General features: G+C 35.6%; 2 protein-coding genes and 1 pseudogene across 2 annotated transcripts in view; 2 read left to right on the plus strand and 1 right to left on the minus strand.

Moving 5' to 3' along the window:
- Positions 1–852, plus strand: part of LOC149004290 (xyloglucan endotransglucosylase protein 1-like) — a 5261-nt pseudogene extending 4409 nt beyond the window's left edge.
- A 7222-nt stretch (positions 853–8074) lies between these two features.
- LOC149004291 (uncharacterized) lies at positions 8075–8433 on the minus strand. The gene is made up of 2 exons (XM_089168601.1): positions 8222–8433; positions 8075–8168 (listed from the first exon to the last, which is right to left on the minus strand). Exons 1-2 carry the CDS (start codon positions 8431–8433, stop codon positions 8075–8077), a joined length of 306 nt encoding a protein of 101 aa, XP_089024727.1.
- Positions 8434–9977: 1544 nt separating this feature from the next.
- The window catches only part of LOC149004292 (AP-5 complex subunit zeta-1), a 35138-nt gene continuing 26723 nt past the window's right edge, over positions 9978–18392 (plus strand). The window contains exons 1-3 of the mRNA XM_089168110.1: positions 9978–10297; positions 10393–10539; positions 11983–12074. Of these exons, the coding sequence (XP_089024236.1) occupies positions 10178–10297; positions 10393–10539; positions 11983–12074 (359 nt within the window). The 5' untranslated portion in view covers positions 9978–10177. The remainder of the gene's footprint in view (positions 10298–10392; positions 10540–11982; positions 12075–18392) is intronic.

Below are 18392 nucleotides of genomic sequence, written 5' to 3' on the forward strand. Positions count from 1 at the left end.
ACTTTCATCTTTCAACCCATATGTTTGTTAAAGCACATGAAAAGATTGAAAAATAAAAGCTGAATAACACAGACTAAGAAATTGGAGAAAATCAATGCATTCTACAAGTCAACTTATTGATTAATGCAAATAAGTCTTGTTTGAGGTTTATTACGGACTCTAAATTGTAATCTACAAAATTTGGCATTATGACTATAAACAATTGCAGTACAATTAGATTTTGTAGGTTAATTTAAAAGAAAAGAACACAGATTGATTGAAGTGAAATCTGAAATATTTAAGATTTTAGATGGCAATTTTGAAGTGACTTTTAATTGCTAAATGCATAAGCTTGATGACACTTCTCACCCTCACCAACCTTGTTTTGAATGCAGTAATCAGTTTTTTTATGATTGATTATGGAAATCTTGGGATCTTTGATTATTTTTTTATTATCCCAAACTAAGGGTGTCAATACGGTACTGAAACCGTACCGAACTATGCCGTTTAAAACCGCATCGTATTGCACCTTTTCAAATTTAGAATGGTATGTATCGAAACCGTTTGTTTTTTGGAATTCGGTACGGTTTCGGTTTCGGTTTCGGTTTGACGGTATACATCGTTTACCGTGCCGAATTACCGAATATCTATACCGTACCGATTACCGTTTTTGTACTGTATTGAATATTAGTTTTGTAATTTTATTTTAAAATTTAAACCCATCTTATCGTGTTCCAATTAATCTAATGGGTAAGATATCATGTTAATTTTAGTATTTTAATCTGTGTTGAAATCATCACTTTACATTTTGCAGGTGAACTGAGGCGTATAAATGCTAGATCTATTGATTTAAAGTTACTTTTAAGAGAATAAGAGTACCAAAGAGTTCAGAAAGCTGAGTAGTTTAAGGAGTTATTGTGATGTTTACCAACCATTTAAAGAGAATCTACTACTCAGTAGAATTTGAGAAGAAGTTTTGATCTTGTAGCGCCAAATCTCGATGCCTTCTTTGCTGCTGAAGTCAGATGAATTCTAAGGAGAAGCTTCTTCAGTTGGGATTTTTCGGATTGTATTCTCCTGATATCAATGGGTATCAGTTTCAGTTTGGATTGTTCATGTCTACACCTGCTATCTTCAAAAAATTACTTAATTATTGTAAGTTGATGATATTAATAATATGATGGAACAGATCTTGGCACCATTGCCCATAGGGTTTGCTGTGTTCTTGATTCTTGATGGTTTGTTGAAATCATAATAGGCTAATAATATGAACGAAAGGTGAAGGGAAAAACCATCTATTAAACAATCATTTCTTTGTTTAAGTAAGTACATTCATAAAATCAATATTTTGTTTTTTTGTGATAATATTACAAATTAGAAGATTAGAAGAATGGGTGTTTTATGTCGAAATCATACCATACTATATACCCAACCATTCTATTTTTGTCGTACCGATTTAAAACCGAAACCGTACCGATCTGTTTTTAAAATACCATTTCGATCCGTTTTTAAAATACCGTTTCATACTGTACCGTATAAATTCGGTACGGTACGGTTTGAAATGCGGTACCGTACCATACCGAATTACCGTACCCTATCCAAAACTATTTTATAATTGATTTAAAAGATTATCAAAAGAGGGATTTGCTTAGAAGTAGGTCCCACTCCTAAGAGTCTTCTACCACTATAAAATTAGAGAATTCAGACCCTACTCCTTTGAGCCACTTTTGCACACTTTGAAACCCTCTTTCCTCTTGACCCCAAAAACATGAAAAAAAAAAATCTCTTTTCTAAGAGAGAAAAAATTGGTCTTGGGTTTTGTGATTTGTTTTGAACCATTGGCCCATGGGAGTGGAATAATTCGTTCATTTTAGTCCAAATATGATTGCCCCTTCCTGTCTCTTGCATGGTTCTTAATATTGACTTATTAGAGAGGAAGCCTTTATCCAGTGTTCTTAATCTAAATATTGCCAAATTTGGATAAGTCAAAATGAGTGCTGTCATATTGAGTTTATAAGAAAAAGTCTGGATCATATTCTTGCCAACATGTTTCAAAAATCAATCGTATAAATGCTAGTGTACACTTGAGTGAAATCTACTATGTTAAGGGTTCCATAGTGAATTTGATATGATTGATTCCTCAAGTGTCTTGAACATTCCTGTACAAGCCTACAAGGACATAATATATACTTGGGAGATCCATTCCGCATTAGATGAACCAAAATAATATCAACCAAAATAAAAAACCAAGTTCTGTGATGCAATCAGCCTCAATAGGACAGAAGAAACTCTAACTTGACAGATGGGATCTGAACCTTCTCCAAAACTTGCTAAAAGTGATTTTTTGGAGAGAACTTGCAACAGCAACAGCAACATCAGACCCACCTTCCCTTTGTCACTTTAACCAGTTAACCCAGCTATTCTTACTTGTCTTTCACTTCTACTTCAACCTCCAACCTCTTAATGCCTTAAACATTGCAAGTTTTCATATCTTTAGCACAGCTTCACAACCCCCTCAATGAAAGAACAATGAAAATAAAAGGTGGAACAACAAGACAAGTCAATAGAAATCCATACCAGTTTCAATCAATTCAAAAAACGGATGTTTAAATGGTGTCCAGTTTTGATATATGTATCTGACATGGATTGATTTTGTTTGCAATAACAATTCAAGGTGTTTAAATGGTGTCCAGTTTTGATATATGTATCTGACATGGGTTGATTTTGTTTGCAATAACAACTCATACTGTATTGAATATTTTGTGGGCATAAAAACGTTGAGTATTGGATTTGGGGCTTGTGAGAACATGAATTTAACCCATCAAATTTTGTTAAACAATATCATAATAAAGTTGTTTGCATACATGACTATTAATTAATGAATGCTCAACATAATACTAGCGTGATTTCAATTTATAATAACTCAAAGCCCCTAGTATTTATTGTGTTCTTCAAAATTTCTTCACTTTCAACTTTCAATTTTTTTAAAGCACATGAAAGAACTACGAAAATAAAATATAAAACAGCCAAGTATAAGAAATTGGAGAAAATCAATGTGTTCAATAGGTCAGTTCATGAATCAATACAAATAAGTCTTATATGAGATTTGATTATACTGTAGGTTTCTAAATTGTAATCTGCAAAATTACATTATATTTACTGATATTTGTTAAATAATAGTTTTTCAACTTCTAAACACTTATAATTGGTTTTTGTAGGTCAATTTAAAAGAAACAAAGAAAACGATCAATTGAAGTAAAATCTGAATTAACTATTTTCAGATGCAAGATGGGGAACGGTTCTAGTGACTTTTAATCTCTAAATCCAGTAATCCAGTAATTCAGATTTCGATGATTGGTTAAAAAATCTTGGTATTTTTCATTATTTTCTGATGATGACCTTTAAGTTTTGTATATTAACTTTAATCAAGGTAAGCTTTGAAATGGGTAGATTCCATTATGATTGTGTGCACAAGTAATATTTAGAAAAAAACATTTGACATCTAAGGATTTGGAAAAACTTTCATATTTTCTTGGTAATGAAGTTGTAAGCTCTATTAGAGGATACTGCTTCATATTGTTTATCTGACTTGAATATTGATAAAGTGGACTTCTTCCCTCCTGTTATAGTGGTTAATGGCACCACTGTTCCTAATGTAAATTGTAATCAGAAATTATAAATCAAATTTACTTTTAGTAGATGAAAATGCTGGATACATATTGTATTCTTGAAATCAGTATATAGCGAACAAATTAATATAAAATTTCTCACATTTGGAAGTTGTGTGCTCTTTTACGGGCATGAGATCACTAGACTTCTTTGCTTTTGCTAGCAGTTCATAGGGTTAATGTTTGCGAAGGATGCAAAATTGTCACTATTGCATTCTTTTTTACCAAAAAAAAAAAAGGAAAAAGAAAAATTACTGGTGATCTTAAGAGAAATTGCCAAGGCACTGTGAAAGAGATGGAAGACTATTACCTCTGTTCTTGATCCCGAGTTGCAGAGAAGAAGAGGATTCAATACATGCTTCTCATTCCAGGACGATCTGCTATTTTCAAATTTTTGTTGATAAGTTTTCTGGCCTGTTTACTTTGGATCTCAAGCTTAACGCTGATGCTCTTGTCCATCTTCGCGTAAGGTTTTTTGGATTTCTTCAAAGATCTCATTTTCGATTTGATCGAATCTACCAAATTCCCCAACTGAATCGCCATATCATGCAATTCCAGACACTCTCTCGCACCTACTTCCTCACTCGTTTGAATATGGAGTTTATCACTCATTCCCAATAGAAATAACGTTTCCTACAAATCCTCCCAAAACAATGCCTTCTCTGCCAAGTGGCAACGTCCAACACTAAAGTTGTTTTCCGTTTCTCTCCTCCATTAATGACTTGATCTCTCAAGTCTCACCCTTCCTTGAATGGTGGGTCCTGACTCAGAATTTTAATGATAATCCATCCATACCATATAGGTTCTGTGGATTCACAAAAGGTTTGAAGTATCGGTATCATGTTTCGTATCCGTCAGGTGATTTTAAGATATGTATTTTCTAACAATTGAGTATCGTGTTGTACTGGCTAATTACATTTTAGTACAATTCAATAAAGAGAGATATATCTATATGTATCATATTAATTATATTTAATATATATAGATACGTATCAGCTAGTAACCTATTGTATTGGGTGATATTTTAGACCTTTGATTCAGATCCCCTAATTCCAATGGCCCCATGTTTCCTGTACTTCCAAATGCTTAATGAATGTTAAATAATACACCGTCGAATTTGGTACATGCATAAGATGACAAGCTTAGAGCTTAAAATTCAATGCATATGTGAAATGAGTTGGAATTTCTAAAAGAGACGGCGTGAGAAAGTTGAGTTACCATATCATCGAACAAACTTCCTAAAATTAAAGAAGTTTCTAAGAAGTTCGTCCACTTATTTTCCCACCCTATAGAACCAAACAAATCATGTTTTGGGTTTTTATTGAATAAGTAGTGTATTTCTCCTACCTCCTTTGTCCACTCCATTTTATCCGTCAAACAAACACGCCCTTAACTGTCTCAACCGATTTCTTCCCTCGAATCACTTCACATGGACTCTATACTTTTAGCTATCTCAACTCATTTCCTCTTACTACTAAGTAAATTAAAAAAAAAAAGAAAGAAAGAAAGAAAGAAAAACAAATTACATTTGATCGCCTGTGTAATTGTGTTGCAAACAATTATGTTTATGCTCTCGGTAGTTATTTTATTACGTTTACGCCCCTTATGTTCTAAATTATATAACAACCGCATCCCTATTATTAGATTAATAAGGTTAGGGCCTGTTTAGTTATTTGAGTCTGGAGATTTCAAAAATCTATAGATTTCAAATCTATAAATTTCAAATCTATGGAGTCATGGTTCATAAAATTATTGTTTTGTTAGTATGAATCTTTGGAATGAAATCTATAGATTCATCATGAAAAAACATTTATGGAATTGTGGTTCAAATATGTAATGCTTTTATAGTAGGGTGTGAAATCTCAAGATTTCACCTCATAGCCAATAAGAAGGTTAGTTACCAACTTGTTAGTTATAATGTTACATTCTATCAATGAGCTACAAACTAATGTTATTTTCCACTACTATGTATTTGTAGGTTAAAGTTGCTTTGGAGCTTAAGGACTGGAGCTGGAAGGGTTGTCCATCTACAAGTGGTTGAAAGTGAAGACGAATTTGTATTTGGGAGTTGCGATGGAGAATTTAGGATTGTTGTAGTAGGTCAATTTAAATGTTTCAAAAGTTTTTCCTTTTTGTTTTGTTTTGTACTTTTATTGTTTTCCTTTTTCAAAGTGTCTATTTGTTTTGGTGTTGGCACAATATGGTTGGTTTGTAATATCATGGATTGCATTAGGTATTAAGTTGGTAAATCAATGAGAGTTGCTGACAAAGAATCATAAATTAAACCAATGTTGATGGACTTTTTCCTTTTGTTGTGTGTTCATTCCCATGAATTTAGAAAGCTTATTTCAGTTTGGTTCCTCTATTATTCCAGTTTCCTGATTAATTTAACATAGCTTATACAGTTCAATGTTGGTTTAGCCTTTACTTTTTCATCATGAGTTAGTTTTTGTCAATCTTGCTAAATAAGTTTGTTATAGTCATGTCCACAAATTTCATGGACGAAAGACTAGCTTTTTGCCTGTGGTTTTGTTCTTTAACTATTTAGAATGCTCCCTTTGTTGTTATATTCAAGGAACAATTGCTGGTGATTCAAACCCTGCAGATGGCAAATTATTAGGCCCTTGCATGAGTCTAAACCAAAAAAACTGTCACAACAGCAGTGGCCAACCAACGAATGAAATTAGTTTTGCTATTAATTACATGGTCTTACTGGGAGTTAGTTGCTTATGATGTTTTTCTTTGGAGGAAAGAGAGAGGGGGGGGGGGGGATTTTGTTGGGTTTAGGCAAGGAGACTTGCAGAAGAATACTGGCCTGTCATAGCGAAGGTAGTGTTACTTGGTTTCTGCTAACACTGTAATTTGTACTTGCTGTTTTGTTCTATTCTGGGCTGAACTAATCCAAACTAAGTTTAATTGTAAGTGATTCTAAGAGGAAGATAACCTTGTTGTAATTGGGTTCCTAAAAGAGTATCATAATTTACCATTCGTATGGAACTTAGATGATCTCAACCCCATAAAACCTCTTAGGAGATGAAGGAACCTATGACCAAATCTAGTCAACAATGAATTTAGAGGAAATATAACTAAGCAAAAGATAAAAAGAAGTGTAACAATACACAAAGGAGGCCAGCAGGATAAATTTCATGTGAGGAGAGATAACCCATCCAGCCTTACAACAGCAAATCTGACCCACCTTCCCTTTGTAACTTTCACCAGTTAACCCAGCTATTCTTACTTCTCTTTCACTTCTATATAAACCTCTAACCTCTTAATGCCTTAAACATTGCAAGTTTTCATATCTTCAGCACAGCTTGACAACCCCCACAATGAAAGAACTATGAAAATAAAAGGCAGAACAATAAGACTTAAGAAATTGGAGAAAATTAATGCATTCTACAAGTCAATAGTAATCCTAACCAGTTTCAATCAATTCAAAAAACGGATGTTTAAATGATGTTAGTTTTGATATATGGATCTCACATGGATTGATTTAGTTTTGCAATAACAACTCATACCGTACTGAATATTTTGTGGGCATATGTAGAGTATTGGATTTAGGGCATCGTGAGAACATGAATTTAACCCATCAAAAGTTGTTTGCATACATGACAATTAATTAATGAATGCCCAACATAATATTGGTGTGATTTCAATCTATAATAACTCATTGCCACTAGTATCCATCGTGTTCTACACAATTTCTTCACTTTCATCTTTCAATTTCTTTTAAAGCAAATGAAAGAATTGTAAAAATAAAATGTGGAATAGCAAGTCTAAGAAATTGTAGAAAATCAATGTGTTCTATAGGTCAGTTCATGAAACAAGAGTCTTATATGAGATTTCAATCTATAATAACTCATAGTGACTATGGTTCTACATAATTTCTTCACTTTCATCCTTCAATTTCTTTTAAAACACATTAAATAACTATGAAAATAAAAGATGGAATATCAAGTCTAAGAAATTGGAGAAAATTAATGCATTCTATAAGTCAATTAATGAATCAATACAAATAAGTCTTATATGAGATTTGATTATACTGTAGGATTCTAAATTGTAATCTACAAAACTACATTATGTTTACTGATATTTGTTAAATGATAGTTTTTCCATCTCTAAACACTTATAATGGTTTTTATAGGTCAATTTAAAAGAACAACAAAGGATCAATTGAAGTAAAATCTGAAATATTTTCAGATGCAAGATCGCGCAATGTGCTAGGACTTTAATCTCTAAATCCAGTAATCAGATTTCTACGATTGGTTGTAAAAATACTGGTATTTTTCCCCCTATTTTCTGATGATGTTACACGCCATAGTGTAAATTCAAATCAGAAATCCACATGAAATCATAAAAAATCTACTAACACTTGTAAAAATCAATTTTACTTGTAGTAGATAAAAATGCTGGATACATATTTTATTCTAGAAATCAGTTACCAATATAAAATTCCCCTTGACTCTAATAGGGAGATCACCAGGCCGTGTATCTCCTGCGTCTCTTCTTCGCATCGAGATTCTGATTTGAAGAGAAATCACTAAGAAGTTGTGAAAGAGATGGAAGACTATTACCTCTGATCCCGAATTGTAGAAAATAAGATTCTCTTTACAGGACGATCTGCTATTTTCAAGTTTTTGTCGATAAGTTTTCTGGCCAGCTTACTTTGGATCTCAAGCTTAACGCTGATGCTCTTGTCCATCTTCGCGTAAGGTTTTTTGGATTTCTTCAAAGATCTCACTTTCGATTTGATCGAATCTACCAAATTCCCCAACTGAATCGCCATATCATGCAACTCCAGACACTCTCTCGCATCTACTTCCTCACTCGTTTGAATATGGAGTTCATCACTCATTCCCAATAGAAATAACTTTTCCTACAAATCCTCCCACAACAATGCCTTCTCTGCCAAGTGGCAACGTCCAACACTAAAGTTGTTTTCCGTTTCTCTCCTCCATAATGACTTGATCTCCTACCCTTCCTTGAATGGTGGGTGCTGACTAGAAATTTTAATGATAATCAATCCCATACTCTATAGGTTTTGTGGATTCAGAAAACGTTTAAAGTATTGGTATCATGTTTCATGTTGGTCAGGTGATTTTATTTTATTTTATTTTATTATTATATTTGGAGGGCTCCGGCCCGCCCCCGCCGGGGTATATATAAAAGCCCGCGGCGACCCAGACCCCAGGGAAGTGGCCACCGCGCGTCAGGCAGTCGGTGATTTTAAGGGATGTATACTCAGACAATTGAGTATTGTGTTGTACTGGTCAATACATTTTAGTACAATTCAATAAATAGAGATATCTATATCTATCATATTATTTATATTTAATATAGATACATATTACCAACGGGGGTTGGTCCAAGTGGTAAGCAGCTTAGTCGCTTTAAAGCAAGGTTCCGGTATCAAAATCTTGTGGATGCAAAAATCCTTCTGGAAGACTCACCCACCACAGCCAGCCAGGTGTGCGTCCTAGGTCGAACACCGGATTAGTCAGGGCAAAGCCTTGGAAACCGGATCCCCCAACTTCAATGGCCCCATGTTTCTTGTACTTCCAAATGCTTAATGAATGTTAAATAATACACCATCAAATTTTGTACATGCATAAGATGACAAGCTTAGAGTTTAAAATTCAATGCAAGTGTGAAATGAGTTGGATTTTTTTGAAAGAGATGGCGTGAGAAAAGTTGAGTACCATATCATCACACAAACTTCCTAAATTTAAAGAAGTTTTTGGGAAGTTTTTCTCATTTTCCCGTTCTATTGTGTTTTGGGTTTTCATTGAAGTAGTGAATTACTCCTACTTATTTTGTCCACCCCATTTTATCGGTGAAACAAATGCGCCCTTAACTGTCTCAATCAATTTCTTTCCTCAAATCACTTCACATGGACTTTTAGCTATCTCAACTCATTTCCTCTTACTACCAAGTAAATTAAAAGAAAAAAAAAAAGAACAAATTACATTTGATCGCCTGTGTAATTGTATTACAAACAATTACGTTATGCTCTCGGTAGTTATTTTATTACGTTTACACCGCTTATGTTCTAAATTATATAACAACCGCACCTCTATTATTAGATTAATAAGGTTAAGTAATGAGTCAACATGTAGTACTATAATTTCAAAATTTTCATTACTATTCATTTTTATTTCAAATCCTAAAAGAAAAGGCACATTCGAATTCTATAAATTGCTATATTATCAATAAAACTTTGAAGGAAAAAAAAAAAAAAAAAAAACAGAAAACCATTTCCACTTTAAACAAACGCTCTCTAAAGATTAAAAACATACGAGGTGCGTGAGAATATCGTACGCCTAGATCGGCATTTGATTACAACCACAGCGAGTTAGGTTCTTTATTCGCAATTTGAACGTTTTTATAAGTCAGTTATACGATCCTTCCTTTCCCGCGGTAGATTTCTTCACTACATCAACTGAAAATCTCCTCTAGGGTCTCACTTAATTCATCGCTTACAAGGAAAATTGGAATCAAAGAAAACGAAGAAGGTCTAACTCAATCTCGTAATGGCAAAACCTATTGATCGGGATAGGGATTGGGATTTTCATCTGAGATCGTTGTCCATGAATGTTAGGGATTCTTCTTCGGCGAACGACCCAGCTTCTGATCCATCTCTCTTATCTTCTGTATGTTCTCTCCCTCTGTGTCTATCAGTCTCTTTTGTTATCTAAATTCTTCTACTAATCGGATTTTCTTCCATTGGTTCATTTGATTCTGTCAGGTGAAAAAGCTTCATGAAATGTGCAGGGAGGGGAACTCTGAAGATTTGATTGCTAGGGTGTATCCGCATTTAAACAAGCTCTTTCAACGTTCTGTGACTTCTCTGTCTCAGTCTCAGTCGCAGACCTCTAATGGAATTCTGTTGCTGGTATGGTTTTAATTTTTTTTGTCTAGACCTTACTTGTTTCTTTTGTCGAAATTTCTTTTTGTTGAACTAGAATATATTAAGAACACCCGGAAGAAAACAAGGAGGGACTGCCAAGGCCCCAGTAACAAAAATATGCTTGTTCCTTGCGGTATCTAGAAGAGATTTACAATGCGAGAAAGAGAGCTTGGCACTAACATCATTGCAAATATGCCAGATACGGGCACCCAGAAGTAGCTTCCCTTAGTGTCTCGAGATCAAAGGACGTTGCATGGTTTTCTTAAATTTGTTTTGATTCCCTGTTGTTTATTTTCTTTTTTTCCACCAGATGTTGGGATTAGTTGCAGAAGACTGTCCCATGTTTGGGAAGGAAAGGGGAAACATCTTTTAAGGCTCCCATCATGAAACTAGTCCTTGGAACAGTTCAATCTGGTGCATTGGTGCTACCATACTTTATTTGTTGCTAAAGATTTATTGCCATGTTCTTAAGTGGTACTTTGATGTTTTTGAGCCTAGATGGTCAAGCATGCTATTTACTCCTGTTTTAACAAAAAAGTATTCCTTAACTGCTATTGGAGGTCAAAATTCTGGTGTTAGCTTATTTCATAATTGGGGTTATAATTTCTTAACTTCCATAAGAGCAGTTGTATCCCTATCCCATTCCATTCCTATTCTAGTATTATATAATTTCAAATTCCATAAAGTTTTGTAAATGCTGATGAATTCCAATGGTGCAAGAAAGACATGTAAAGTAAGAAAATTTACAAACCCCAAACCTAAACCTAAAATCCTAAGTGGTTGGCAAAGTTAGTCAATATGTTGGGAGAATCCAAACATCATCATGGATCCAATTTAAGTTAAGCTGGGTGACTGATTGATTAATGAAGTATTTTTCTATCCGTCCTTGCACATTTTGTTTTGGTTATGCTAATTAGTATGGGATGGATGGATTTGATTTGGCTAGCCAACTCCAGTGAGTTGAGATATGGCTTAATGATTCAAGTTCAGTTTCTTTTTATTTTGTTCAGGTCACTGACCTATCAATATTCTCTTTTGTTCTTTTTATCTGTTTAGTGACAATCATTTTTAGCACTACACCTTCTATTGGGCTATACTTAAATTCCTTTTTTTTTTTTGGAATGATTATTTCATTGCATTTTTTTTCTGTTGAAGGCTATTCTTATCCTCAAGTGTTCTATCTAACTATTGCTTCCATCTTTTCTCCCCCATATTTTGATTGGCTGAATAGTGCTACAGGTGCCTTTAATTCTTAGTTCAGGGTTGTTTCTGAAGAGTATTATCATTTCAAGTATTTGATTCCCTCTTATCTTGTTTTTAGTTTCTTTTTCTATCTACTTGTTTTTCTGGTTTTATTTATTTATTTTTTTGTATGGGAATTATGTAGTTGTTTAAGAGCTAATTCCTTTTATTTTTCAAATTTATCAGACCATTCTTCAATTCTTTCTTGACTTTGGGGAGGTGGTTCTGCATGATGCTGATCCTAATCTAAGGACATTTTTTCGTGCATGCTTAAGCCGGTAACTGTTTAAACTATGAAATAGTCATGTCATGTGTATGAAAGATGTTTGTTAGACTATGCTAGAATGTTTAAGTCTATTAAGACCTGAAGAGACTTGATGTAAGTTAGTTAAATGCAGCTGGAAAAAATTAGGTTATCATAAATGATTAAAGAAAGTGTTGCATTGCCACAACTCCAGTGCCCTATGGTGCACTCACTATGGGATCTAACAGACTGGAAACCCCATAGAATTAATAATGGAAACACTATCCCGTTGGTAGAATACAATTACTTGGTGAAACATCATGTTTTTGTACATATTCTGATGTGAACCTAATTTAGGGTTAGGATTTTTTGGGTGAATTCCCTAAAATTTAGGGTTTGCTCGGGACAATCTTCTTTTGAACCAGAAAATAATAATATCAATGGGAAACGAATGGGGATTTAGGGAGGCTTTTGAGAGTGATTATGGACAAATGTTACTGCAGTCTAAGGTTCCAATGGGTGTAATTGAGATACCCATATATCTAAGGGTAAACCTAGTGGTTAATGGGTAGCTGGAATTGGGTCCTGGATGGCCAAGGGAGGGATTGGAATGTTTGTGGAATTCTCAAGAATTTATGGGAGGGTCCTGGGAAGGGTTAGGTTTTTAGCAAAATTATTTGGGAAGTGGTGGGGAGATTAGAGTTTACCTAAAATTAACTAGAAAGGGAAGGGAAGTCTGCGGTTGGGCATGGAAGGGTTGGGATAAGTCTTTTGGGTGAAACAATTGACAGAAATTTTTAAGGTTTTGGGAATGGATCTTGGGCAGTTCTTTCTTTCCTTTCTTCTCTCCCCCCCCCCCCTCTCTTTTCTGTTTTTTGTTCTGCCGCAAGTCAGAAAAGAGAGAGAGAGGGGCCCGATAGAGAAAAGAGAGGGAAAGGGGGGCTGCAAGGTGGGAGGGAGGTGGGGAGGGGCTGGGGTGTGTCGCAGGGGTTAGGGGAGGGTTCCAGAGTGCTGGCAGGGGTGGGGGAGGGGGACATAGGGGCTGCGAGTGAAGGGGGTGGGGTTTCCTAGAGTGGGAAGGGGAGGGCTGTGATGGCGGCTGGAGGTGGAAAAATGGGTTTGGGGTGCTGGTACTTGGTATGCTGCTGGAAGTGGAAGAAGGCTGCTGATGAAAGTTTGCTGCAATTGAATCAAGACACTAAGAATCTGCCATGGCCCTTCCAAGAGAACCACTGCGGATAATCTTCAATCTTTATTGAATGTAGACTAAATTTTACAATGATAGAATGGCTTATTTATAGCCTTACAATCTTACATCGAGAAAGAAAGTATCTAACTCTAATTGGGAGACTCAAGTAGGACTTCTAGAAACTGACTTACTAGGCTTCCTTCATAATTTAGGATGCCCTTTACACATAAGTATCTACCTCATAAAATAAACAACTCTTCTTGAAATAAAAGATCTAATTATATAAAAAGAGTCCTCATTAAAAGAAAGACTCTTTAAGACACAATAACTCAACTACTAACTCAAATTAAGACTTCAAAACATAATTGGACTCAGAATAAAAATTAAAATTCTGAAAAAAAATTCAGCAGCTAATTAGGGTTAAAAACTGACCAAATTACCCCCTTTTCAGGGTTTGGCCAGCCCTAGGTGCGCCACCTAGGTGGAGCCCTTAGGGCCTACTCCAGAGGGTTTACCTGGGGTGGACCCTCCTTGTTCACATCATAATCACATGATTTTTATGGCTTGAATTTGTTAATGTCAACAACCATTGGATGTAAATATCATCATTTTTGCCAAAATTGACACAAGAGTGTGCCTACGACTTATGTGATTAGAAAACATTTTATTTGGTTGAAGACTGGACATAAATTAAGTTTATAAATAACTGAGAATTTCAAGGTGTAAAATTGTCTTGTAATTTTGAGAAAAAATAAGGTGAAGAACGAAGGAGAGGAGAAGATGAAAGTGGTGATTTTTTTGTGGAGGCTTAGTTAGAACCATGGAAAAAAAATCGGCGATATATCGCCCTGTTGGAAGGATCCGACACGACACAGAACATCGATATTATATTTACAAAAAACTTATGATAAATCGTTTAAATATCGTGATATATTTCAAAAAATCGATTTATCGCGATAAATTCTGAAATATCAAAAGTATAAAATTTGAAAATTTGAAAATATTCAAAATATCAAACAGAGAGAGAGGGGGAGAAAAACAAGGTTTGGTTATGCCTCTCTCTTTGCATTTGAACCACACCCGCAGATCGAAGAGAGACTCTGAGAGAGGGGAAGAAACTATGGTGGTGACGGAGAAATGATGGTGGTGACTAGTGACTGAAACCTTGGCGGTGACGGTGACAGAGTTGAAGATTTGAGAAGAATTTTGTGTTCTCTCATCTTTGCAATCTCTCTTCTTATCTCTCTCATCTCTGCAATCTCTCTTCTTATCTCTCTAATCTCTGTGATCTCTCTGCGATCTCATCTTTGCAACCTCTTTGCCATTCTCTCTCTGTCTCTCAAACTCACACTTGCAACAAGCGATAACTGCCCTTCTAACAGGGGTTTCCCGTGGAATAACCGGTAAGAATTGATGGAAATAGCACTGATGGAATGACCTAGGGTTTTATTTCGGTCAACATATCGCAATATGTCGCCATGTTGGTGGTTTTGCCAGCCACCGACATGGAGGCATGAAACGATCATTTGGACAGTGGTTAGAACTTATAAGCACTCCTCTAAATAACTTCACTATTTATAGGTTGATTTACAAGTTGATTCTATGTAGGAAACAAAGTAGAACCAAAATAGGAGAGCATCACCCAAGTTCAATTGGTATAGAACACCTAATTACTGCCTCCTTTTCCTATCAAAAGTTAGTGCAAGGCACTTACTCTCGATGAAACTTTCCTTTCCTAAATTGCCCCTCCTAACACTCCCCTTCAAGTTGGAGCATATATATTACTCATGCCTAGCTTTTTACAAGTATAGGTAACCCTTGTACTCCCTAGAGCTTTGGTGAACAAATCTACAAATTGTTATCTAGTCCTCACATGCCTGGGGGATATTATGCCTTGTAGTAACTTCTCACAAATGAAGTGGCAATCAATTTCAATATGCTTGGTACGTTAATGAAAGACTGGATTGGATGTTATATGAACCGTGGCTTGATTATCACACCATAACTTCATTGGTGTGTCATCAACAATTCTTAATTCTTGGAGTAATTGTTTTATCCATACCATCTCACTTGTGGCTTGTGCTATAGCACGACACTCATATTCGACACTCAGATTCTACGCTTGATCTTGCTACCACAATTTGTTTTTTACTCTTCCACGACACAAGATTTCCTCCAACAAATGTGCAATAGCCTGTAGTCGATTTTCTATCAATAATTGATCCAACCCAGTCAAGCATTAGAGAATCCTTAAACATTTCTATGACCATGATTAGTGTAAAGAAGTCCACGTTTTGCTGCTTTCTTAAGATACCGTAGAATTCGGATAACTGCATCTCAATGTGTTATTTGTGGGTAGACAAAAATTGACTCACAACACTGACAGGAATGCAATGTTAGGTCGAGTCACATCTAATAATTCAGTTTCCCAACAAGCCTTATGTACTTCTTTGGATCATCAAGAATGGTTCCATCTTTTGGCATTAACTTTAGGTTAGTTTCCATGGGAGTGTCTAGGGGTTTTGATCCGGGCATTCCTGTTTTAAAGAGAAAATCCAGTACATACTTCCATTAAGACAAGAAGATGCCCTTTGTTGATTGGGCAACATCAACTCCTAGAAAATACTTTAACTTGCCTAAGTCTTTGGTCTGAAATTTCTCTTGTAAATAGGTCTTTAACCTATCAATTCCTAAAGTGTCATCTCCTGTAATGACAATATCATCAACATAAACTACAAGAAAGATTTTGCTTGCATCAGAGTTTTTAAAGCATACATAGTGATCACTTTTATAGCGAGTCATCTCAAATTCTATTACAACTGAAGTGAATTGTCCAAACCATGCTCGAAGTGACTGCTTGAGACCATATAATGATTTGCAGAGGCGACAAACATTACCTTTCTCCCCCTGAGCAACAAACCCAGGTGGTTGCTCCTAATACCACTTCCTCAGCAGATCTCCATGAAGGAATGCATTTTTCACATCCAACTGAAAAAGGGTTGTTGGTAGGTAGTGGAAAGGGATATTAAAATGCGGATCAAAGTAAGCTTGGCAATAGGCGAAAAAGTATCTACATAATCCACTCCATTGACTTGAGCATATCCCTTTGCAACGAGATGAGCTTTCAGGCGAGCTAAAGGACCATCAGGATTAACTTTCACAGTGAATATCCACCGACAACCAATAGCAATCTTTCCTGAGGGTAAAGGCACAAGATCCCACGCCTGATTGTCTTCTAAGGCTTGTAATTCTTCTTTCATTGCACTGACCCACCCAGGTTCAGACAAGGCTTCAAGAACATTCTTAGGAACAAGATAAATATCTATAGTAGATAGAGCAGTAGAAAACCCAGGTGATAAAGTAGAATATGAAATAAAGTTAGAGATGGGATACTAAACACAATGACAAATACCTTTCCGAAGAGCAATGGGAATATCAAGGTCAGATGTGGTAGGAACTTCCTCAAGATCAGCGGACAAAGTTGGCACAAAGGTAGAAATCGTAGGTGCAAGGGGGGGAGCAAGTAGGGGTGTAAATGGAAAACCGAAATCCGCTTCCAAATTTGCATCCGCATTTGTTTAGGGGTATCCGAATCCGTCCGATTACTAGTAGGATGCGGATATGGTGTGCCCCTTTCTTACTGGTTATTATCCGTCTGATAATCTATGATTTTTTCTTTTTAATTTTCAACAACAACAACGACAATAAGCCTTGTTCCAACTAAATGGGGTTGGCTACATGGATTCTTGCCTTCAAATAAGTTTTGTTTGAGGCCATGCTAGATACAAGGCCTAAGCTATGCATATCCTTTCTCATGACTTCTCTTAAGGTTATTTTAGGTCTACTCCTAGCTCTTCTAGTTCCTTCAATCTGGATTATATCACTTCTCCGTACAAGGGCATTTACAGGTCTCCGTTTAATATGGTTGTGCCACGTCAAACGACTTTCCTGAAGCTTATCACTTATGAGAGCAACTCCCAGACCAATTGTAATATGATCATTCCTTATCTTATTCTTCCTAGTTTTGGCACTCATCCATCTTAGCATCATCATTTCTGCTACATTGAGTTTATCTATATGATTTTTTTTAATAACCCAACACTCTGCAGTGTACATCATAGCTGGTCGAACGACGATCCTGTAGAATTTTCCTTTTTTAGCTTTAATGGAATACGTCGATCATGAAGACCCCAGACACACCTTTCCACTTCATCCACTCTATTTTAATTCTTTGGGAAACATCATCCATCCATATCACCTCTTTTGTTTATGATTGAACCTAGGTACCTAAAAGAATCACTTTGAGGAATCTCCTTATTGTCAAGTTTCACCACCTCATCGTTTGCCCAATCATGAATAAAGTTACAAACTAGATATTTGTCTTCGTCCTACTTAATTAAAGCCTCTTGATTCCAAAGTTGTTCTCCATGATTCTAACTTGGTATTAATCGACACTTGAGTCTCATCTATCAACGCAATATCATCAGCAAAAAGCATACGCCAAAGGACCTCATATTGAATGTCTTTGGTTAATTCATCCATTGAAAGTGCAAAAAAATATGGGCTTAAAGTTGATCCTTGATGTAGCGCAACTGTAATTGGGAATTCATTACTCTGCTTTTTAATTTTATCTTATATTTTCTTTGACTCCCTCCTCAAATTGGGGTTCATCGAGGGTTCTATAAACAGTTGAGGGAGTGATTTGTTCAGTGTTTCTAAACATATAACCAACAATTGAAATCTCCTTAGAGGTTCCAATAATATCGCCCATGGGTAATTAGTGTTCGCTTTGTTATACTTTCTTAAAACCTACTTTTATATAATGAATCCGCCCCCTTAATTGTTCTCTCTAGGAAGATTATCTCTAGCAGCCAAAGGTTTAATAACCCTATTGCTGTGTAGCAATGCACTTCTGCATGGTTTTTATGAATTCAATTGTTGCAAACATTATTCTATAAATACAAAAGCAAAGAATATTGTGATTATATCTTTACCCAACAAAGAAACTAAGAGAGAAATAAACATCAAGGCCCTTGTGTACATGGGGTCATTCTACTTGAAAAGCCAGAAAAGAAAAGTTGAAATTTGAGTAACGTACTGGGATGCAATCATCTGCTATGTTTCAATAGATTTCACCACAAGGTTTTTCTTTCCGGAAGAGTT

The sequence above is a fragment of the Hakea prostrata genome, chromosome 9 (genome assembly GCF_041222555.1).
Source record: "Hakea prostrata isolate BN-2017 chromosome 9, UWA_Hpros_2, whole genome shotgun sequence".
NCBI lineage: Eukaryota > Viridiplantae > Streptophyta > Magnoliopsida > Proteales > Proteaceae > Hakea > Hakea prostrata.